The sequence below is a fragment of the Oncorhynchus mykiss genome, chromosome 23 (assembly GCF_057628025.1).
Source record: "Oncorhynchus mykiss isolate SJ-2025 chromosome 23, ASM5762802v1, whole genome shotgun sequence".
Classification (NCBI taxonomy): domain Eukaryota; kingdom Metazoa; phylum Chordata; class Actinopteri; order Salmoniformes; family Salmonidae; genus Oncorhynchus; species Oncorhynchus mykiss.
Window position 1 is genome coordinate 38076022 of NC_143044.1, and position 23814 is coordinate 38099835.

At 42.6% G+C, this 23814-nt stretch overlaps 2 protein-coding genes, 1 long non-coding RNA gene and 3 other non-coding genes across 9 annotated transcripts in view; 5 read left to right on the top strand and 1 right to left on the bottom strand.

The window, feature by feature from the left end:
* Positions 1-23814, bottom strand: part of LOC149972588 (uncharacterized) — a 439554-nt gene that overhangs the window by 170504 nt on the left and 245236 nt on the right. The window lies entirely within an intron of this gene.
* On the top strand, positions 167-4922 carry rsl1d1 (ribosomal L1 domain containing 1). The gene is made up of 9 exons (XM_036960635.2): positions 167-362; positions 895-1034; positions 1203-1341; positions 1729-1877; positions 2207-2308; positions 2554-2647; positions 3029-3163; positions 3719-3829; positions 4418-4922. The coding sequence occupies exons 1-9, from the start codon at positions 321-323 to the stop codon at positions 4646-4648; spliced, it is 1143 nt and encodes a 380-aa protein (XP_036816530.1). The 5' UTR covers positions 167-320; the 3' UTR covers positions 4649-4922.
* On the top strand, positions 1482-1609 carry LOC118943945 (small nucleolar RNA SNORA55). The gene has a single exon (XR_005039290.1). It is a non-coding gene; the product is annotated as a small nucleolar RNA SNORA55 (small nucleolar RNA).
* Positions 2345-2472, top strand: LOC118943950 (small nucleolar RNA SNORA55). The gene has a single exon (XR_005039295.1). It is a non-coding gene; the product is annotated as a small nucleolar RNA SNORA55 (small nucleolar RNA).
* Positions 2735-2859, top strand: LOC118943946 (small nucleolar RNA ACA64). The gene has a single exon (XR_005039291.1). It is a non-coding gene; the product is annotated as a small nucleolar RNA ACA64 (small nucleolar RNA).
* The window catches only part of LOC110502889 (sorting nexin-29), a 172198-nt gene continuing 165414 nt past the window's right edge, over positions 17031-23814 (top strand). For 2 of the 3 annotated variants that reach the window (XM_036960639.2, XM_090217437.1), the window contains exons 1-4: positions 17200-17661; positions 20198-20262; positions 20851-20903; positions 20989-21113. In XM_036960639.2, the coding sequence (XP_036816534.2) occupies positions 17655-17661; positions 20198-20262; positions 20851-20903; positions 20989-21113 (250 nt within the window). In that variant the 5' untranslated portion in view covers positions 17200-17654. Of the gene's footprint in view, positions 17662-20197; positions 20263-20850; positions 20904-20988; positions 21114-23814 lie in introns of all 3 variants that reach the window. The other variant, XM_036960638.2, reaches the window with a different exon arrangement.

The window sequence follows — 23814 nt, forward strand, 5'->3', positions numbered from 1 at the left end:
TTAAAGGCTCTGTTTTTCTCCATTTTTTACAATGTTCATTTGGTCTTTCGGAATGGTTTCCACTGGTTACCACAGCCACAAAGTCAAAATTGGTTTAAATGTAAGGTTATGGTTAAGGTTAGCAGAGGGGTTGAGGTTAGGTTTAAATCCGATCAAATTGTAGAAATGGGCGGGGTTTAGGACTTTGTGGCGGTAACTAGTGACCTTTTTGAATTGTCCTCAAACTGTTCGCAAATAAAGTTGGGAAGTTTCAATTGCAAGAGTGACGTGAGCCAATCGATATGCGCATGCGTTACCCCGGATAAAACACGTGAAGAAGCATGGCAGACAAACCTGAGGAGTTGGCGCTGGACCGGGTACAGGTAATGTCTAAAATCACTTTGATAATGTCTTCTTTAACAAAAGTGTAGTTATATGGATGCCAGGAAAAGCGGGGTGATATCAGTAGGTTATGTTTTGTAAGCCAGCTTTCTTTGGAGCTAGCAACCAGCTGGATAGCAAGCTAGCTAGCGTTAGCTTGTGCGGTCGGATAGTTCGCAACACGAGGCAAGTCACTTATTTTCTGTGTCTTAACTGGAAACGCTGTGAACACACTTTCGGAGTATTCTACAACTCCTTCCATTGGTTCTTGGTACCACTGTCGTTGGAAAAATGTCGACCCTTTACTAGTCCGACTTTTGTAGGTTAAAATGGGTAAAAAGTTGTAACGTTGGCTAGCTATCGTTCGCTTTCTCATCTGAGCTGACTTGTTCAGGACGATTTGTGTAACTTAACTAGTTAACCTAATGCGGCTGGTTATTTGCATTTGGTCAATGTGTTGTCTATTTGAACAAAATTACAGATTAATTTGTCACTGTTTTTACATTTATTCATAACTTCTCATTGTGTTCCCAGGTGAAGAAAGCAGTTCAAGCACTGCTGGCTTTCCTGAAGACTAAGTCTACCCCAGACTCTCTGCTCCTGGACGAGAGTCAACACCTATCCCTCCTCTTTACACTATGGAAAATCCCCAAGCAGGCCCAGACCATCCGCATGTGAGTCCCTCTGCCAACACTGTCCAGAGCTACAAACCAACATGGTTACATAATACAGGCATAGCTATGGGAAAATACATTGAATGTGTGGAGCAATTAACCCCTTTTCCTGCAGTATAGTGGTGAAACTGTCCAGTAATAACCACAAGTCCTCTGTTTCTCCCTCAGCCCCTTGCCTCATGGCATCCGGACCGACACAGATGAGGTTTGTCTCTTCACCAGAGATGAGCCTAACATGACCCCTGACCAGACCCAGAGGTTCTACAAGAAACTGCTGGCTGAGAGAGGGGTCAAGAATGTCACAGAGGTATTACTAACTAACACCAATAATATTAGTTATTATTATTGATTTTCTAGACACCCGAAGTGCTTACCTCATCCTCAAATGCATCTCATCTGATTTACTTTAGTCTGTAACTAGTGTTTGGTCATCCAATGTGAATAAGTGCACCTCAGCAAACCCTGTCCTCCTGTCTGTGTTGGACATGGCCAATGATGGTGCCATAGTGACTCAAAGTATATCCAGGTGGACCTCCCTCTCTATTGGAGTCTGTCTCTACAGCTTTTACACAGTTACCTACTGTCATACTGTATACGCATGTATTAATGATCAGAGCTTCTTGTTTTTTGATATGCTCCTTTACTTGTTGGTGCATGACTCAACTCACCCAGGCATATACCTGTCTTTCTATAGGTGATCCCTTACAAAATGCTGAAGACTGAGTACAAGCCCTTTGAGGCCAAAAGAAGGCTGCTGGGGAATTTTGACATGTTCCTGTCAGACGACCGTGTTCGCCGCCTGCTGTCCTCACACATTGGCAAGCACTTTTACGAGAGGAAAAAGTACGCTTGTAAATGTGTTCTATTGGTTGATCAACTTGTCTATTTTAGTCAAATGAAATCTATTTAGTCTTATTTTTGCATTGGTTCGGAACCTGTTTCACACTCCGTATGAATTTTGGTTTAAATCCAGTGCAATATGAAACTAACTCCAGTGAGGCAGGGGAGCGGTGTCCTTTTTGTGCCGTCTCCCGGTTCACTCTCTGGGAACATCAACATAGCCCCAAGTGCTGTTCCCTGGCCTTGAAATGCATCAAATCACTTAAGTTGAAATGTGCCTTCAAGCCAGCCCTTCTGGTGTTCTAATGTAGTGTTTCCTCTCCTCTGCTTAGGGAGCCTTTGTCAGTAAACCTGCGGAGCAAGAAGCTGGCCGTAGATATCCAGCGAACCATCCAGGGAACAACCATCTCCATTTCTAAGAAAGGCTGCTGCTGGTGAGGCCTGCTCCACGCTTGACTTGATGAATAACTGCACCCCAGCAAACCCTGTCCTCCTGTCTGTGTTGGACATGGGCAATGATGGTGCCATAGTGACTCAAAGTATATCCAGACGGACCTCCCTCTCTATTGGAGTCTGTCTCTACGACTTTGACACAAATTGGCAAGTGTCTAATATTCTTAGTGTTCATAGAATTCATTCATTCACACTGCCTTTTGTATCATGTAATTGTTTGTTTTAGCATGGCTCGTGTGGCCCACTCTGGGATGGCTGCAGATGAAATAGCAGAGAATATCGACTCGGCTGTTAGCACCATTGTGACCAAACTACGCGTGGTGAGTTTGCTGCCAGGGATCCTCCTGAGCTCACGACTGACGGTCACTACAGATATTTACACTTTTATTATACGTTAATGTCAGTTATACCCATGTTAAACGTTTGGGCCCAGCTGTTGTCTGGGGTGAGTTTACTAGGTCTATAGTACTGGTACATTAAGCTAATTGCCTGCTCTTTATAGCAGAGGGATTAAACCCATGTGCCCCCTCACCCCAACAAATCAAGGCCCTTGACAAGAGGCCACAATCAGATGCTATACACAGGATGGCAATGTTTTTGGCTGTACCATTAAATGTTTCTCACATAAATGAAGTTGACCTAAAAAGGTATGCGTGAAAGTACATTTGAGACTAGATGGCTGCGGTCTTGCTGCTTTGCAGAAAGGACCATTGATAAAGATCATCCACCTGAAGAGCCAGTCATCAGTAGCTCTGCCCATCTACACCTCTAACATGAACCACCTGACCCTCTTAGAGGAGACAAAGAAACAGGCCCGCGCAGCCATGGATGCCAAGGTAGGAGTGCTACACACAAATGCTTGTAAGTAGTATTTTAAGATAATTGAAGTTACCTATTTTTGTCAAACTAAATCTTTCTAAGGACTTGTCTTTGCACTAGTTCGGAACCTGGTTTACAGTCAGTATGATTTTAGGTTTAAATCCAGTGCTATATGAAACTCGTTCCAGTGAGGCAGGGGAGCTGTCCTTTCTGTGCCGTCTCCCTGTTCACTCTCTGGGAACATCAATATAGCGGGGCGGCAGGTAGCTTAGTGGTTAGTGTTGGACTTGTAACCGAAAGCTTGCAAGATCGAATGAATCCCTGAGCCGACACCCCCCTGAACAAGGCAGTTAACCTACTATTCCTAGGCTGTCATTGAAAATAAGAATTTTTTCTTAATTGACTTGCCTAGTTAAAGGTCAAATAAAAATAGCCCCTAGTGCCACGTATGGGCTACGGAGGTCAATTTCATATATATATATATATAGATATAGATATATAGATATAGACAGGTAGACCCCACATCCTCCTGCTCATAAAGAATACCTATAACCTTTTTTTGTGAATTTCAGAAAACTGCAAGCAAACAGAAGTCTACAGAAAAAAACACAGGTGCTGAAGTAGAGGAAGAGATTCCACAGCTTGTTCCCATAGTACCGCCAAGCAAAAAAGCTAAACTGGAGGTCTGTACCACGTGTCATACTGAATGTTTTTGTCAAATTACATATTTGCTGACTTGTCGGGGGAATGGTTCGTAACCTGGTTCACTCGCTGTATGAATTTTGGCTTAAATCCAGTGTTGCATGAACCTCATTCCAGTGAGGCGGGGGAGCAGTGTCCTTTTTGTGCTGTCTCCCTGTTCACTCCCTGGGAACACTGACAGGCTGGAGGTTATTTGATACTTTGTATCAGTCCAATCTCCTCTGTCCTGGCACACCAGCGGTGGAAACAGCTTCCCCCTGAAGCTAGGATAGCAGTCCCTGCCCATCTTCTGAAACATCAGAAAACCTACCTCTACAAACAGTATCTTAAATAATCCTCACCTTGACCCCCCCCCCCCCCCCCCCCCCCCCCCCCGCCCAAGCTCTGATTTTACTGATGGCTGTTATTGAAGAAATGTACTTTCTATGCATGTGGTTGTCTAACCTAGCTGTCTTAAAGATGATTGCACTAAGTTGCTCTGGATAAAAGTATATGCTAAATGACTAATGTATCTACAGACTCCTCTCAGTACTGTGCTAATGGATTGCTCCTCTCTCTGATGCTGGTAGAAGCAGACCAAGAAGGGACTTGAGAAGGCACCCAACCCGACAGGGGGGAAGAAGGCTCCCAACCCGACAGGGGGGAAGAAGGCTCCCAACCCGACAGGGGGGAAGAAGGCTCCCAACCCGACAGGGGGGAAGAAGGCTCCCAACCCGACAGGGGGGAAGAAGGCTCCCAACCCGACAGGGGGGAAGAAGGCTATGAGAAGAAAAAGCAAAAGGACCAAGAAGGCTGCTTAAAGGAAAGTGCCTCAATCTCGATGACTTTTGTCTTGACAACTCAATGAACAAAGCGTTCCTATCCATTAATGTCTGTATTACTCCCCCTTTCTCTACATGGAACTCTGACTTCATCACTGATTATAAAGGACTTCTTTATAAATATAGAACTGTTAACATTTCAGTTTGTTGAATTGATCCAAGGACAAACTCAAATGAGCTGTAATTGTCTGACTGCCTCAAAGGGTTTTGTTTAATGTAATGTGTAAACTCAACTTATAAATGTGAAAAACTACTGAAGTATGTTGTCTAATTTCTTATACAAAATGGGCTCACTGTCAATATTTAGTGAATACGATTTGTATGTGATGCAAACCAATTAAATCAGGCTTTTAGTGGTTCCTGATGCATTAGCTTCGAGTGGTATTTACCATGGTGAACTCAGTCCAAATACAGTAGTCTGTCGGATGACAAGGCTATTGTTGATGAACAGTCCGTGCGGCTGCTGCCTGATCCTTACAGGCCAAATTTACTTTTCTAATATCAGACTGGGTTCACTGTAGAGTGTTCTATCAGACTAGTGGTCTTACTCACGTTCAACATAAATTCTTGAAATATAATTTCTGTAATGGCCATTTGATGCCAAGTTAATTGTTCACTTTCACATGAATTTCAAAGCTGCTGGAGTTAGAGTTGACAATCCATGCCTACTAGGGTCCACATCTATCTAGTATTGAATGACCCCTGCCCTATTTGGTGTGGTTAACCGGGTGGAGTGAACTCTAGGAATTGAAGAGCTGTCAGGCTCACGTAAGTAGGGAGGCTGCTGTCCAGAAGTATTAGTAGGGGTGCTGCGGTCAGTAAACAGGTAGCCTAGTGGTTAAGAGCATTGTGCCAGTAACAAAAGTTGCTGGTTTGAATCCCGGGGCCGACTAGGTGAAAGCCTGCCCTTGAGGAAAGCACAACTAATTGCTCCTGTAAGTATTCAGTGCATATGACAACTCACTGGATAAGAGCATCTAAAGACAAAACAATTATATTGCAGAAGGAAAAGTATACATGTTAATTCATGAGGTGAGATGCAAACTATTCACCTCGTTCGCTTTGAAGAAAAGGGCAGTTCCGTAAGGGCAGCTTGTCACTTGAGGGCGGAGTCTGACAAGACAGTCATTGCAGCGTCCTTATGAGGATGGTGTTATAGAACAAGATTGTGAGGAGAATCCTGTGTCCAGAACCACATCACTGGGCCAACATCCACAAACCAGTCATGGTGATGGGAGCCCTGATGCTGGGTGCAGTGCTGTTCCTCCACTCTAGTGTGAGTACACCCAACATGCCACTGCCCTGGTCTACCTTTCCATGAGGATGATGTGTGTGGTGGGGCTGGTCCTGATACCCGTCATGAAGCTCAAGCAGAGACAGTTGGATCTGGGGGTCAGGAGCAGGCCCATCAGCATGTATGTTGGGCAGGAATTAATTCATCACATTCTGTTGGAATAGTGTGGTTGGATCCTGATTGTCTTAAATAATGATATACTTTTTTAAAACTTAGAGACACTTGGATGTTTCTGAATAGACTGCATCTACTGTCACGTATTCAGCTGCCTTTATTGATCTCGAGGGAACTTCAGAAAATACCATTCCTTGCCTATTTTAGATGGACGTTAAAATAACTTCTAAATATCTGCATGATAAAGTATCATCCAAGAAGATGTCTTCAAGCTGTCTTGAAAACCAAAAGTTACAGTACTTAGAAATGTTTTACTGTGAGCTTTCAGCATGTTGCGTCTCTGTGAGTGTGCACTGAGCTCTCCAACAGACCAAAGGCTTCAGTGCACAACACCTGTGTACCGACCTGAATCCACCACTTTTGGAAATGACATGACTTTCTGGACCCTAAAGAACTTTTGATTTGTGGACTACAGGAAAAACAGGACTGAGCACACCGTGCACAAAGTAGATGTCCTAACCGACTTGCAAAAACTATAGTTTGTTAACAAGAAATGTGTGGAGTGGTTGAAAAATTAAGTGTATGTAAACTTCTAACTTCAACTGTATGTGAGAATGCTATTCATTGACTACAGCTCAGCGTTCAACACCACAGTGCCCTCGAAGCTCATCACTAAGCTAAGGACCCTGGGACTAAACACCTCCCTCTGTAACTGGATCCTGGACTTTCTGATGGGCCGGCCCCAGGTGGTAAGGGTAGGTAACAACACATCCCCCACGCTTATCCTCAACACGGGGGCCCCTCAGGGATGTGTTCTCTGTCCCCTCCAGTACTCCCTGTTCACTCATGACTACATGGCCAGGCACGACTCCAACACCATCCTATAGGGAGGAGGTCAGAGACCTGACCGTGTGGTGCAAGGACAACAACCTCTCCCTCAACGTGATCAAGACAAAGGAGATGATTGTAGACTACAGGAAAAGGAGGACCAAGCACGCCCCCATTTTCATGGACGGGGCTGTAGTGGAGCAGGTTGAAAGCTTCAAGTTCCTTGGCATCCACATCACCAACAAACTAACATGGTCCAAGCACACCAAGACTGTTGTGAAGAGGGAACGACAAAACCTATTCCCCCTCAGGAGACTGAAAAGATTTGGCATGGGTCCTCAGCTCCTCAAAAGGTTATACAGCTGCACCATCGAGAGCACTGGTTGCATCACTGCCTGGTATGGCAACTGCTCGGCCTCCGACTGCAAGGCACAACAGAGGGTAGTGCTGCTCTTTAATTACTTCTTCTATTTCTTACCCATATTTTTTTTAAACTGCACTGTTGGTTTGGGGCTCATAAGTAAGCATTTCACTGTTGCATTCGCCGCATGTGACTAATAATTTGATTTGACGTTCATTTTCATGGCGCAAATATAAGTAAAGGACGTGAAGGTCGCGGAGAGGAGATATCAGGGAGTTGATCACTGTAAATGTGCCTTTTGGTTTGCGGTCGTCCACAAAATAGTTGGAGTGTTCATATTGCTGACCGGGTGGTTGCAGACATATCCTGACACAATTTATTAATCTATGCAGGGGCTGTCATAATCATCCTCAGTCTCATTTGGTGGGTGTTCTGGTTGGTGGGGAACATTGAGGTGCAACCAGAGGAACAGGAAGATGACGTTAACTTGGTCAGCAGTGTTGTCAGGAAGGTGTAAAATAGTCTTACTAATGATTCCGATGGAACGAGAGGGCCAACAGAGAAGGGCCCTGAACGACGGATGGAAATGTTACCGCTAACGGGCAGCAAGCCGTCACTCTGTACATTATTTATCAGTGCACCACATCAACTCCATCTAATGAACTTACCAGAGAGACACTGAGAATATGATTTGACAGGTAATTTTGTTTCAAGTCAATTGGCAATATAATAATGAAGCAGTGTGTAATAGTGTTCAGTTATAACCAATTATGTATATAAACCATGGATTGGTGATGCTAAGTATTGGCCATTGAGAGACTTTGAAGCCACTGGTCAGCCATATTGCAACATTGTGATGCAGTGCCTTAAAATGTGATGCGCCACTCGGGAGCCCTAAAAATGACACTTAAGGAAAATGTTTTAATATATTTTTTCATGTTTTATTTGTGTGATTAGCTCACATAATATACTTTAAAAGAATGCAAGTACTTACAATATGAGTGAAATAGTTTTCCTTCCAAAAATTGTAGTTATGTTAAAAAGTAGCTTTTCTGTATTGGAATGTTGTGGGTGTACCCCAACAACAGAATGGTGTGGCCATATATTGGTATAAAAAAAAATATTATTGCAGGTAGACCGCTGATTAGCCAGCTCATCATCCTCTAAACTTCTGATTTGCCAACACATCTTCTTCAGGAGTATGACATCATACTCTATGAGGAAATAGCAAGCAATTTTTAAACCTTCTGTTTGAGATTTGTTTTAAGTGTTTTTTTCCCCAATTAATACTTTGGCCACAAATACGAGTATAGAACCTTATTTGAGTATGAGTTAACAGAGTTTGAACTTTTAAAAGTTTGATTTTCACTGGATAATTACTTTAAATGTTTGAATTGAATGTAAATCTATATTTACCTACTTTGTATGATGAGTAACACCCTCCTGCTGTGAGTACAGTTCCTCTTTTATTCTGAAATCTCACCAGTCTATGCGTGGCACAAGGACTAACCCCTACATTACACATTACACTCAAAAAAGAAGAAGGTTCCTGGAGTATCCTTTAGGGCACATATGTCAGAGTCAAGGCCCGCGGGCCACATCCGGCCCGCAAGAAGGTTTTTTACGGCCCCTGGGATGATCTTGATTTATTATTAGAACCGGCCCGCAGCAAGCCGGCAGCCCGCAGATCTTTTACACGCACCAATACTACATTTCCCACAATGCAAAGGTGACGCACCGAGCAGTAGGCTGCTTCATTTCAATATTTATTGGCACAGCAGTCGTCAGCATCACAGTAAAATTAACTTTCAGATACCCATCAAAAATGGCAAAACGGAAGGTGGATACTGAGAACCGGGGGTTTCAAACAAGGTGGGAGTCGGAGTATATGTTCACGAAGGTAGCTGGAAAACCTGTGTGTCTTCTGTGTGGAGAAAGTGTGGCGGTACTGAAAGAGTATAATCTGAGACGACATTATGAAACGAAACACGCGGACAAAAACAAGAATATGGACATGGAACAAAGGCTACAAAAGGCCAGTTTTATTTTGGCAGAAGAGATCGCTAAATCAGCCCGGCCATTTACGGAGGGGGATTTCATCAAAAACTGCATGATTAAAGTTTGTGACGAAGTTTGCCCAGAAAAAAGGCAACTCTTTTTAAATGTGAGTCTGAGCAGAAACACCATTGCCGAGAGAGTAGACCAGTTGTCCATCAATCTAAAAGAGCAGCTTGTGAAAAAGGGAAAAGATTTTATTGCATATTCCTTGGCTGTGGATGAGAGCACCGACATTTCTGACATTGCCCAGTTGTCAATTTTCATCCGCGGAGTGGACTCCAACCTAAGCGTGACAGAGGAGTTTTTGGCTTTACGTCCTATGCATGGCACAACTACGGGGCATGATTTGTATGAAGAGGTGTCAAGATGTGTAAATGAGATGGAGCTGCCTTGGGAAAAACTCGTGGGTTTGACAACCGACGGAGCACCTGCGATGTGTGGACACAGGAGCGGACTGGTGGCGAAGATACGGGAAAAGATGCAAGAGGAAAACGCGACAGGTGAGCTGACAGCTTATCATTGTATCATACACCAGGAAGCGTTGTGCGGTAAAGCCTTGAAAATGGAGCATGTAATGAGCATCATCACGCGCACAGTTAACTTTATCAGAGCCAAAGGTTTGAATCACCGCCAGTTCAAGACATTTCTGACGGAGTTAGAAACGGAGCATGGTGATTTGCCTTATCACACAGAGGTGCGATGGCTAAGCCAGGGAAAGGTGCTTCAAAGATGTTTCGAGCTTCGTGAGGAGATTTGTCTGTTCTTAGACAGCAAAGGGAAAGACACAACACAACTCCGAGACGAAATGTTTCTGTGTGAAATGGCTTTTCTGTGTGACATTACGAGTCATCTGAATGCAATAAACTTGCAGCTGCAGGGTCGGGATCGTGTCATCTCTGATATGTACAGTACAGTGAAGGCATTTAAAACCAAACTGACTCTGTGGGAGACGCAGATGCGGAAAGAAAATTTGAGCCACTTTCCCAGCTGCCAGACCATGAAAGAGAAGCTCTCTACCAGTGCGTTCCCGAGCACACAGTTGGCTGATAAAATAGGTATGCTTGCCGCTGACTTTCGACGCCGATTTGCTGACTTTGAAGCACAAAAAAGCAGGTTGGAACTGCTCGGTAACCCATTTGCTGTTGACGTGGAAAGCTCACCACCAAACCTCCAAATGGAGTTGATTGACCTCCAATGCAATGATGCACTGAGGGCAAAATATGCGGCAGTGGGTGCTGCGGAGTTCGCCCGTTTCCTCCCCGGCACAATGCCCCAGCTGCGCATCCAGGCTGCTCAAACGTTGTCTATGTTTGGCAGCACATACCTGTGTGAACAACTGTTTTCTTTTATGAACCTGAACAAAACATCACACAGAAGTCGACTTACTGCTGAACACCTCCACTCAATTCTGAGGATTTCTTCAGCTCAGAGCCTTACCCCGAACATTGATGAACTTGTGGAAAAGATGGGACACCACCAAGTATCACCCTCAACCTCAAACAAGTGAACATTACTGTGCAATCACATATTTAGAGTTTTTACTCAGTTCAAGTTTAAAAGTTAAAATTTAATATTTGTTTTCACTGCATGTTACTTCTCCTTAAACAAAGTGTTGTTTTTGATTAATAGATTTTTGCACTTTATTTTTTTGTATTTCAATCCAATTATATTTTAAAAATATTTCAGTTGAGTGGATGATAGAAAATTGCTATTATTGTTTTTTCTTTGAAGTAAATTTAGCCCACTTTTGCTAAAATAGAAAATATAGTCTACTGATGGTGCCTTGAATACCGGTTTCTTTCATTTAATGTTCATGTTATGGGGATATTTATATAAAGGAAATTTGTCTTTTGTGTCTGTTGAAAATTAAAGATTACTGACAGAGCCATAAGAAAATATTGCTTTATTTATCTGATCATATTGTAATATATTTGTTAGGTTTTCAGTAGGTTCAATTAGGTTCACTAGACTATATGCGTCATTTAAAAATTTTTCAATGAACATTCGAACAGTCCGGCCCTCGTCTTGTAGCTGATTTTTTTATTTGGCCCTCCGTCCATTTGACTTTGACACCCCTGCTTTAGGGGTTCTTCAAGCTGAAACTGTGGGGGTTCCCTTGAAGAACTTTAAAGGGTTCCCTTGAAGAACTCTTTAAAGGTTTAAAGACAATATAAAAATGTTTTTTGTTGTTGTAGTAATCTCTAAAAAGTATAATGAGAGAGAGAGAGAGAGACAGCTGCATGTGAGCTCTCACATTTTCCAACATGTTTTTTACAAAAAGATAGATAAACTTTTTTGGGCAGGGACATATTCAGGATGCTACCCTCCACAGCATAACCTTCACTGCAGATCAAAACTCCAAACCTACAACCTAATTTTGGACAAAATTACTGCTGATTACTGCTGACAAGGATTCATTTTTCCAAGCTATACAGATGGTGCTCTGGCAAACGATCAGCAGAGACCTGAGGACACCATCCAACCTGGAACTGAGACAGACCAGATACAACTTCAATTAGCACTGAGGTGTGACGTGAGAGGTGTCGAAGCCTTTGATCTCATCAAATGGCAGGAGTCTCTCACAGCTGACCCTGCCTCCAGAAATAAAAGCACACCCATTAAATGGGTGTGACACCTACTCCCGTTGCCTGCTGCTTGGATTACACTTGGCGATCTGTTCACCGTCTGCCCTGGTCTGTCTCCCCCTTTCTGGTACAAGTACCCCCACCACACTTCCCCCTCTCTCCTGAGCTATCGCTCGCCTCCAGCACACACGCACTGTTGGGGCGAGTGACTCTGAACTTATAAAGTTATAAACTCCGCAAAAAAAGAAACGTCCATTCACTGTCAACTGCGTTTATTTTCATAACAAGATTCAACAACAGACAAACTAAACAAGTTCCACAGACATGTGACTAACAGAAATTGAATAATGTTTCCCTAAACAAAGGGGGGGGGGGGGGGGGGGGGGGTCAAAATCAAAAGTAACAGTGTGGCCACCAGCGGAATTAAGAACTGCAGTGCATCTCCTCCTCATGGACTGCACCAGATTTGCCAGTACTTGTTGTGAGATGTTACCCCACTCTTCCACCAAGGCACCTGCAGGTTCCTGGACATTTCTGGAGGGAATGGCCCTGGCCCTCACCCTCCGATCCAACAGGTCCCAGACGTGCTCAATGGGATTGAGATCCGGGCTCTTCGCTGACCATGGCAGAACACCGACATTCCTGTCTTGCAGGAAATCACGCACAGAACGAGCAGTATGGCTGGTGGCATTGTCATGCTGGAGGGTCATGTTAGGATGAGCCTGCAGGAAGGGTACCACATGAGGGAGGAGGATGTCTTCCCTGTAATGCACAGCGTTGAGAGGTGTTGCTACACGTGGTTTGCCACTGCGAGGATGATCAGCTGTCCGTCCTATCTCCCTGTAGCGCAGTCTTAGGCGTCTCACAGTACGGACATTGCTATTTATTGCCCTGGCCACATCTGCAGTCCTCATGCCTCCTTGCAGCATGCCTAAGGCACGTTCACGCAGCTGAGCAGGAACCTTAGGCATTTTTCTTTTGGTGTTTTCAGAGTCAGTAGATAGGCCTCTTTTAGTGTCCTAAGTTTTCATAACTGTGACCTTAATTGCCTACCGTCTGTAAGCTGTTAGTGTCTTAACAACCGTTCCAGAGGTGTATGTTCATTAATTGTTTATGGTTCATTGAACAAGCATGGGAAACAGTGTTTAAACCCTTTACAATGAAGATCTGTGAAGTTATTTGGATTTTTACAAATGATCTTTGAAAGACAGGGTCCTGAAAAGGGGACGTTTCTTTTTTTGCTGAGTTTATATATATATATAGCTATTTCCCTCATAACTCCTGCATGCTTTGTTGACTATGAACTTTCTTGTTTACTCAACTGTGGGACAGACTGTTTGTTCCCACACTCGGGACCCTGACTCTCTATTGGCTACACATACTTTTGGCCTCCCATCCTATTCTAACTACCTCTCGCTGGCTTTGTATTCATGTTTACTGATGAAATTGCTGTACAATATGATCTTGTTTCCATCTAATGCACATTCAAATGTCATAAATCAACCCTGCAGAGCTCTCCCTGTCCTCTGCTGTGCCTTGAATGTATTACTGTGGATGATATCTGGAAATGTGCATGTACACCCTGGCCCATCTACTGTTGTTAGCCCCAATTCTGACTTGTGCTTTGATATCTGCTTCACTGATTTCTGCTCTCGTAAAAGCCTGTGTTTTCTGCACGTTTACACTGAAGCTTATTACCTCATGTATAAATTTAAAGTGTGGGTTCACAGTTCCAATCCAGATGTGTTGGTTGGTCATTACTGAGACGTGGTTAAGGAAGAGTGTTTTGAATACTGATGTTAACCTTTCTGGTTATAACCTTTTTCGGCAAGACAGATCTTCCAAAGGTGGTGGATTGGCACTCTTTACCAAGGATCACCTTCATTGCTCGGTTGTCTCCACCAAGTCTGTCCCCAAACAATTTCATTTGCTGGTTTTAAGCATTAAACTTTCAAATAGCACTTTGTTGACTGTTGCTGGGTGCTATCATCCTCCATCAGCACCGGCCTGTACCCTACCTGCCCCAAGCTCTCTCCTGGCACCTTACACTAAATCTGAATTTGTCCTGCTAGGTGACCTAAACTGGGACATGCTTAAACCACCTGACCAAGTCCTAAAGCAATGGGACTCCCTAGAACTTTCTCAGATTTTTACCAATCCCACAAGGTATGACTCCAAAACACCCAGAAAGGCTACTCTCCTCGATGTTCACAAATAATCCTGATAGGTATCAGTCTGGTGTTTTATGTAATGACCTTGGTAATCACTGTTTCACAACCTGTGTTCATAATGGCTGCTCAGTGAAATGACCTGTCCTGATTTGTCATAGACGCTTGCTAAAAAAACTAATGAGCTTCCTTCATGAACTGGCCTCTGTACGGCCCCGTAAAGAAAATGAGAATTAAAAACAGATTCAACCCCTGGTTCGAACGTGATCTTGCAGAGTTACTCCACCTCAAGAATTGCATTTGGCGAAAGGCTCGGCAGATGCATATGTAGGCTGACTGGCTCTCGTTCAGGCAAATGAGAAATAAGCGCACTCAGGCTATCCGGAAGGCCGAAATATGTTACTTTAAGGAGCAGTTCTCTCTCTGTGGGTCTAACCCCAAGAAGTTCTGGGAAACGATTAAAGACTTGGAGAATAAACCCTCCTCCTCACAGCTGCCCATGTCCCTTAATGTTGATGATGTGGTTGTTACTGACAAGAGGCACATGGCTGAGCTCTTTAAACACCACTTCATTAGATCAGGATTCTAATTTGACTCAGCCATGCCTCCTTCCCCGTCCAACATTTCCCCATCTCCCACCCTTCTAATGCTACTAGTCCCATGCTCTTCCCTCTTTTCCCCTGCCCCGCTACAAAGTTTCTCCCTGCAGGCGGCCACTGAGTCTGAGGTGTTAAAGGAACTCCTTAAACTTGACCCTTTAGACCCTTTCTTCTTTAAGGGTGCTGCCCTTATCATCGCCAAGCCTATCTTTGACCTTTTTAACCTGTCTCTCCTCTCTGGGGAGGTTCACATTGCTTGGAAGGCAGCCAGTCCTTTATATAACTCTAACTGTTATAGGCCTATTTCTATTTTGCCTTGTTTATCAAAAGTGTTGGGAAAACGTGTCAATAATCAACTGACTGGCTCTCTTGATGTTTATAGTGTTCTCTCTGGTATGCAATCTGGTTTCCGCTCAGGTTATGTATGTGCCACTGCAACCTTAAAGGTCCTCAATGATGTCACCATTGCCCTTGATTCTAAGCAATGTTGTGCTGCTATTTTTATTAACTTGGCCAAATCTTTTGATACGGTAGACCATTCCATTCTTCTGGGCCGGCGAAGGAGTATTGGTATCTCTGAGGGATCTTTGGTCTGGTTTGCTAACTACCTTACTCAAAGAATGCAGTGTATAAAGTCAGAACATCTGCGGTCTCGGCCACTGCCTGTCACCAAGGGAGTACCCCAAGGCTCTTCTCAATTTACATCAACAACATAGCTCAGGCAGTAGGAGCCCTTCTCATCCATTTATATGCAGATGAAACAGTATTATACTCAGCTGGCCCCTCCCCGGATTTTTTGTTAAACACTCTACAACAAATCTTTCTTAGTGTCCAACAAGCTTTCTCTACTGTGTATTTAAATGTTTTATCCCCCATCCCTGTAGGAGGCCTTTTGCCTTAGGGTAGGCCGTCGTTGTAAATAAGAATTTGTTCCTTACTGACTTGCCTAGTTAAATAAATGGTTAAATAAAAAATAAATAAAATGGTTCTTCAAAGAACCCCTTTTAATGGATCCTCGATTAAGCTTTTGGGGTTAATTTTGTGATAAATTTGAATGAAAAAAAATGTTTTGATAATGACAAATGGAACTGATGATACACTACTCAATTTCGAAATTGCACCTTGTGTATTCTACTATTACAACATTCAAGAGTAAGTTTAAAACCAGAGTGAGTTACTTTAAAATAAATACTCTCATAGTTCGGGTACCACTGTCCTAAGACAACAAAAATGTTAAGGGTGTACTGTATGACAGAGTGATAGACCATTTCATCAACATGGAAGAGAGGAGGATACCATCTCTACAAGTAGGGCGAGTCAACATGTTTTCACTACTTGCACACACAGAAATCAGAAACATGGACAGTCGCATCATATTTAGCTTACATAGATTGGACTAAATAGTTTTTGGTATATTTTAGTTGCCACTGTATTAGACTAAGCATAGGCAGGGGTGATTTTAGCATGTAAATCTTGGTGGGGCAAAAAAAAATGTGCGCAATGTCCCAACAGCAGAGTCACAACATCTTACCACTGCTACACCTGGCTATCAGCGGAGCCTTGTCTGGCAGTGAAATAGTACATTCAGCCTAATTTACCACCTTTAAAAAAACATAGCTAATATGGCTGACTTGCTTAAACAAATGTGGTTTCTATTGACAGTTGAGATGTACAAATTATGGCATAAGGTGACGACTAGCAGATAAGAGTCAATCCGTAATTTAGATGAAGACATTAATGAGCGAGTTAGGACAGACATCGTCAATAGAACTATTTGTTCAGCACTTTTGAAATGTACAGCAATAGAATTAAGAACATGGGCCGTTCTACCTGTACACCAAGTCAGAACCATAGGATAAATAAAGGGGGCAACACATACTTTCACATGAATGGAAATTAGGGATTGGCTGTTGTCAGCAGGCACACAGGTTATGCCTGTCTGTCACAATATGTGCTTCCACATTTGATCCTGATCAGCAATTTGATTGGTGATTGATTCACTTATTTTCCCCTCCATTCATAACAACCTGTGACTATTCTGTGAAGGACTACTCTTTTTTTCAACAATTAATGTAATGCATATCCTTGTGACTCTTCCCAATACATTGCCTAACCCTTACATTTATATCACTATCAATTAAATTAAATTCAAGGGGCTTTATTGGCATGGGAAACACATGTTTACATTGCCAAAGCAGGTGAAATAGATAAACAAAAGTTAAAATAACAAAAGTTAACAGTAAATATTACACACACAAGTTCCCCCAAAATAAAAACATTTAGTGTAATTTACACTATACTGGTCACAACTAAGACAGTACAGACCTTTAACCACACAGAGGAAAATACAGAGGGGGTGTGGAGGTCTGGCTTTGTAGCTTGATGTCTCTAGTCTAGAGATCAGACGTGCTCTCTCTCACACACACAGCTTTTCATAAAAAGAGAACTGTCAATGAATACTGTTTTTGAAAACAAGCGAACGTTTAACACTGATACAGATCCAAATCGCTCCTAACCTGTCATATGACAACAGTGTGTCTGGTCATGTGACCTGCAGCGCCGACGTTGTTTCGCTTTGCAGGCAGGAGCACCGAAGTGTCAAAATGAATTCATTTTATTACAGCTAGACGATTGCCAGAGCCACGACAGTCCAGTCGCCGAATCGACCAATGCGGATGGGTTTGTTAGTCAACAATTTTATCTACAAATGTGACTCGGGTTAACTATATAGTGATAAACGACAACTCGCAGGCCTCTGTAGTTCCAGCCGACAGGAGCAACAGTGGGCCACGGACCGAGGTTGTGTTGATGAGACGAAGGGAGGGCTGCATCATGGAAGTTGTGCTCTCTGCCACCCAGGGTTCGGTTCGTACAGAATGTGATGAATCGCAATAGAATTCTAGATATCCACCAAGTCGAACCATGAACTAGTTTACATGTGGTGTGTCAACAACAGCTAACATACTCGGACTGACAGAATGAACGGTGAGTTGGAGCTAAAAAAAACATTTTTGTTCTACCATCAATTGACACCTGGCTTTGGCTTATTGCGCGAATTTTGTCTGGTTTACGCACATAGGCCTATTAAAAGAGGTTTAGAATGGATGACAAAGCATAATTATCATGTGAGTTCAGGCAGGCGTGAAGGATAGATGACTTCCCGCGTTTATCTTGAATCTCCCCATGCAAATCGATTTTTTTCTTGACTGCATGAGACCATAGATGTCAAAGAAACCCTTCCAATTATAATAGTAAGACTTATTGTATTGCTCCTGAGTCCTGACTAGCCCAAGATGTGCTATTACAGAGCATAACGTTACCGTAACTTCTTAAGGTCGAAGGAACCTGTTATTTTCATAGGTACACTGGCAACGTTTCTGGTGGCATCTTCTATTACACACAGGTGTTTCGAGCATGCTAAATAGATGATCAGTGGTCTCTGACTTCCATGGCGATACAGTGCCTGGCAAACGTATTCATCCCTCTCGGCGTTTTTCCGATGTTGTTGCATTACGACCTGTAATTTTAAATTGATTTTTATTTGGATTTCATGTGATGGACATACACAAATTGGTGAGGTGAAATGAAAAAAAAAAAAACTTGTTTAGAAAAAATTATAAACTGATAAGTGGTGTGTGCATATGTATTCACCCCCTTTGCTATGAAGCCCCAAAATAAGATCTGGTGCAACCAATTACCTTCAGAAGTGACATAATTAGTTAAATAAATTCTACCTGTGTGCAATCTAAGTGTCACATGATCGGTCACATGGTCTCAGTATATATACACCTGTTTTGAAAGGCTCCAGAGTCTGCAACACCACTAAGCAAGGGGCACCACCAAGCAAGTGTCACCATGAAGACCAAGGAGTTCTCCAAACAGGTCAGGGACAAAGTTGTGGAGAAGTACAGATCAGGGTTGGGTTATAAAAAAATATCATGAACTTTGAACATCCCACAGAGCACCATTCAAGCCATTATTAAAAAATGAAAAGAATATGGCACCACAACAAACCTGGGATTGAGGTTCACCTTCCAGTAGGACAATGATCCTAATCATACTGCTAAAGAAACACTGAAGTGGTTTATGGGGAAACATTTAAATGTCTTGGAATAGCCTAATAACCGGACCTCAATCCAATTGAGAATCTGTGGTATGACTTCGATTGCTGTACACCAGCGGAACACATCCAACTTGAAGGATTTGGAGAAGTTTTGCCTTGAAGAATGGGCAAAAATCCCAGTGGCTAGATGTGCCAAGCTTATAGAGATGTAGTCAATGTGAAATGGCTAGCTAGTTAGCGGTGGTGCGCGCTAGTGGCGTTTCAATCGGTGACGTCACTTGCTCTGAGACCTTGAAGTAGTGGTTCCCCTTGCTTCCCAAGGGCCGCGGCTTTTGTGGAGCGATGGGTAACGAGGCTTTGAGGGTGACTGTTGACGTGTGCAGAGCGTCTCTGGTTCGCGCACGGGGCGAGGGGACGGACTATACTGTTACAGAGACATACCCCAAGAGACTTGCAGCTGTAAATGCTGCAAAAGGTGTCTACAAAGTATTGACTGGGGGGGTGAATAGTTTTATGCACGCTCAAGTTTTTCATTTTTTTGTATTATTTCTTGCTTGTTTCACAAAAAATATTTTGCATCTTCAAGGTGGTAAGCGTGTTGTGTGTAAATCCAACTAATACAAACCCCCCAAAAATCCATTTTATTTCCAGGTTGTAAGGTAACAAAATTGGAAAAATGCCAAGGAATGGAATGCTTTCGCAGGCCACTGTATGGCTGTGTGGGATCCCTAACCCTGTAAAGGTGTATCAATTTAACCTTTTTTGTTTTTAGAAAATTATTTCTTGTTGATCTGAATCACAGGGTCCAGTGTGTGTTAATGTTTAGACCAAGTGTCGGGGCTCTTAACAAAAAACCCCAGTAAAGAAGATGCCTTCCTCCAATCACTTCTGTGTAATGGAACTGAGAGCGATGATCAAGGGCTGAGTCCTGACCATCCTCATGTAGCCCATAACTTTCTCCAAGGTATAGCAAACTAAACTCCACGGTGAAGGAAGTTTCTGTTGAACTCCGCCAACGGAGTGGATCAGAGACCAGGCTTTGTGGAATCTAGCTCTGACTACATAGATTCGCCCAAGGTCAATGCTTCACATTTTTTGCACCAAATTTTGTACAATTATGAAATGCAGTACCGCATTGGTAATAAAGCATTATTTGTTCGACCGCAACTTCTGGGGTAGCTAGCTTTAGCTTGGTACCTAGCTAGAACCAATACAACCAGCCTGAAAACAATGACCAGTAGAAACTGCAGTCATTTTCATTATTCTTAGCAATGATTTAGGAATCCTTTGTAAGTATCAGATTTTTCTTTGAAAATTTGTATACATTTCTGATACGTTTGGTGAAATTGTGGTACAGCTCTGATTTAGCCAGAGATGGCTCTTAGGCCAGAAATCTAAGATGAGTTTCCCAAACTGACATACTCATGTTTGTAAGATCGCCCTCCTTCTCCTCCTCAGGCCCTCAGCAGAATGACGCAAAGAGACAACACTTGCTGGAGCGGCTGCTTGACTCTGTCAAACAGGTAAGGGGTAATCACAGTTAACCCAGAACTGTCGCTCGTAATTGGTCTGCTGATCGATTAAGTTCTGGGTGCATACATGTTAAGTGAAGAGATTTAAGGAGGAGCGGAACCAGGAGCTACACCCTCTCTCTTTGCAAGTTACGGTCCGAATGTCCCCTCCCCTTCCAACATTTTAAAGATGGTAACACCTGCAAAATTCGTGATTTGTCCAAATAACCCAAACGTCGGAACTACTGCTCGTTATCCCACGCATCCCATTCCTTCCAGGTTATGTGAGCATTCCTATACGTGACAGGCCAGGTTATGTTAGCTTCCTTGTTGCATTCCTTTACTATGGATAATTCCCACTGAAGAGGAGTGCATTACAGCTATGGTCAAATGAGTCATATAATCATAAACTGTTGTAATGATATGCTATTACAGTGTAATTCTATGGTTTCTACTGTTTATAAGGCATGATATGATACTGTGCGTATTGTTTTTCTAGCTGGTTTGATGTGGTCTCTAGCTGGCAGGCTCCCATTGAGTAAGTAAATGTGTTGTGTCATTGTTATTTTGATAGTCATGTCATTCTTCATTTCTCTTCAGTGCCAAATCCGCTTTGGAGGAAGAAAGGAGATCGCCTCAGATTCCGACAGCAGGTACCAATGTTTTATTATTACAAAACTGATATGATTTATTGATGTTGTGTGTGTGTGTGTGTGATGTATTGTATCTCCCCTGTAGGGTGATCTGTTTGTGTGCCCAGTTTGAGGCTGTCCTCCAGCATGGCCTGAGGAAGACCAGAGGCCTGGCTCTCACTGCTGCTGCCATAAAGCAAGCCGCAGGCTTCACCAGCAAGACTGAAGCAGGTACAGTCACATGACCTGGAAACAGATTAGTCAGTGATATGTAAAAAAAAAAGAGGTACTGGTAATCTTTATCTGCACATTCTTTAAATTAGGTCAGATTAGGTTTGTATTTGGTGTAAAAAAAGAAGAGCTTTATGTAAAGAATGTAGAAAATTAAATATGATATATTAAAACAAATATTGGGTCAGAAAAGAGCTATATGACCGAGTCAGACCATTAGAACCACTGCATCACCATAGTAGTGACAGCTCAGAGTTACAGACTAGTATTAAAAGTTCAAAAGCTGCTCTCACTCAAACAATGAAAAGGAATAACCAAAGGAGGCAGATATGCAAAAATAATATACTTAATTTAATCCATGCTTGAAAGAATATACAAGGGGAAAGTTCAAGGTGCTATGAAAACAAAAAAAGGAGCATGCCAAACATTATCCTGGGAAACTGGAGACCTGAGAAGACATGGCCAAACGTTTTTAGAATGACACAAATATGACTTTTCACAAAGTCTGCTGCCTTAGTTTGTAAGATGGCAATTTGCATATTCTCCAGAATGTTATGAAGAGTGATCAGATGAATCGCAATTAATTGCAAAGTCCCTCTTTGCCATGCAAATGAACTGAATCCCCCAAAAACATTTCCACTGCATTTCAGCCCTGCTACAAAAGGACCAGCTGACATCATGTCAGTGATTCTCTCTTTAACACAGGTGTGAGTGTTGAAGAGGACAAGGCTGGAGATCACTCTGTCATGCTGATTGAGTTCGAATAACAGATTGGAAGCTTCAAAAAGAGGGTGGTGCTTGGAATCATTGTTCTTCCTCTGTCAACCATGGTTACCTGCAAAGAAACACGTGCCGTCATCATTGCTTTGCACAAGAAGGGTTTTCTCAGGAATGGCAGCAGGGAGGTGTGAGTGCATCTGCACGCACAGTGAGGCGAAGTCTTTTGAAGGATGCCCTGGTGTCAAGAAGGGCAGCAAAGAAGCTACTTCTCTCCAGGAAAAACATCAGGGACAGACTGATATTCTGCAAATGGTACAGGGATTGGACTGCTGAGGACTGGGTAAAGTCATCTTCTCTGATGAATCCCCTTTCCGATTGTTAGGGGCATCCTGAAAAACCTTGTCCAGAGAAGACAAGGTGAGCGCTACCATCAGTCCTGTGTCATGCCAACAGTAAGACATTCTGAGACCATTCATGTGTGGTGTTGCTTCTCAGCCAAGGGAGTGTGCTTACTCACAATTTTGTCTAAGAACACAGCCATGAATAAAGAATGGTACCAACACATCCTCCGAGAGCAACTTCTCCCAACCATCCAGGAACAGTTTGGTGATGAACAATGCCTTTTCCAGCATGATGGAGCAAGGCAAAAGTGATAAGTGGCTCGGGGAACAAAACATCAATATTTTGGGTCCATGGCCAGGAAACTCCCCAGACCTTAATCCCATTGAGAACTTGTGGTCAATCCTCAAGAGGCGGGTGGACAAACAAAAACCCACAAATTCTGACAAACTCCAAGCATTGATTATACAAGAGTGGGCTGCCATCAGTCAGGATGTGGCCCAGAAGTTAATTGACAGCATGCCAGGGCGGATTGCAGAAGTCTTGAAAAAGAAGGGTCAACACTGCAAATATTGACTCTTTGCATCAATTTCATGTGATTGTCAATAAAAGCCTTTGACACTTATGAAATGCTTGCAATTATACTTCAGTATTCCATAGTAACATCTGACAAAAATATCTAAAGACACTGAAGCAGCAAACTTTGGAGATTAATATTTGTGTCATTCTCAACTTTTGGCCACGACTGTACTCTCATCACGAGGAGAGAATGGCTGTGGTGAGTGTACTCTCCACCCAGGAAACAGAGGCTGTAGGACGACTGCTAGAGAAACAAGGTGCAGATACTGGCTATGAAAACAGAGGGTTATGCAACAGATCTAGTAAAAAAACGTCAAGAAATAGAAATCTGTTCTCTCTCTTTCTGAGGGAAGCCCAGCACCTGTCGGGGTTTCTTAAAGTAACCAGTGGTGCAATTCCAACAGACAATGCCGATTTATTTAGTTAAGTTATACTGCTCTAATTTGAACTCTTGCTGGTACTTGGATGACTGAAAACATTTTCTTTAAGCTGAAATTCATAACATTTTGGTCGACCCGACCAAATTCACATATACATTTGAGTTAAAGATCTGTCATTTTAATTCAATGCAAGTTTAAGAAGTGGTAGATTTGTTCTAGGTGTGTTATTTCTATGCTTCCCATTAAGTTTTGATTTTGCGTCTTTTACTTTCGGTTTTGTACATCAGCTGAAAATACAATATTTCTGGTTATGGAAAATACATTTTTTTCACAGCTGTTTAGATGGTACAATTCTCTACATTATATTTGTTTGTTTAGTCACACAAACTGAAATTAGGGGAACTATTTGAATTTTAGCAATCAGGATATGGAGTAGCGATTACTGCTTAGTGCACCTTTTTTGTCAGTGGGCCGGATGTTATAATTAACGATTAAACATTTAATGGCAGGGATTGCTGTGAATATTTGCAAGTTCTGAATTTTCTCAAATTAAGCTGTCATTTTTCATAAATCAAACTTTACAGAAATATTGACGTCTTGATTTTGACTAAAGTAATGCTTAGCAACTTTAAGTACATTTAGAATGCACACTTTACCCTAAATGTCAACTTGTATGGATAATG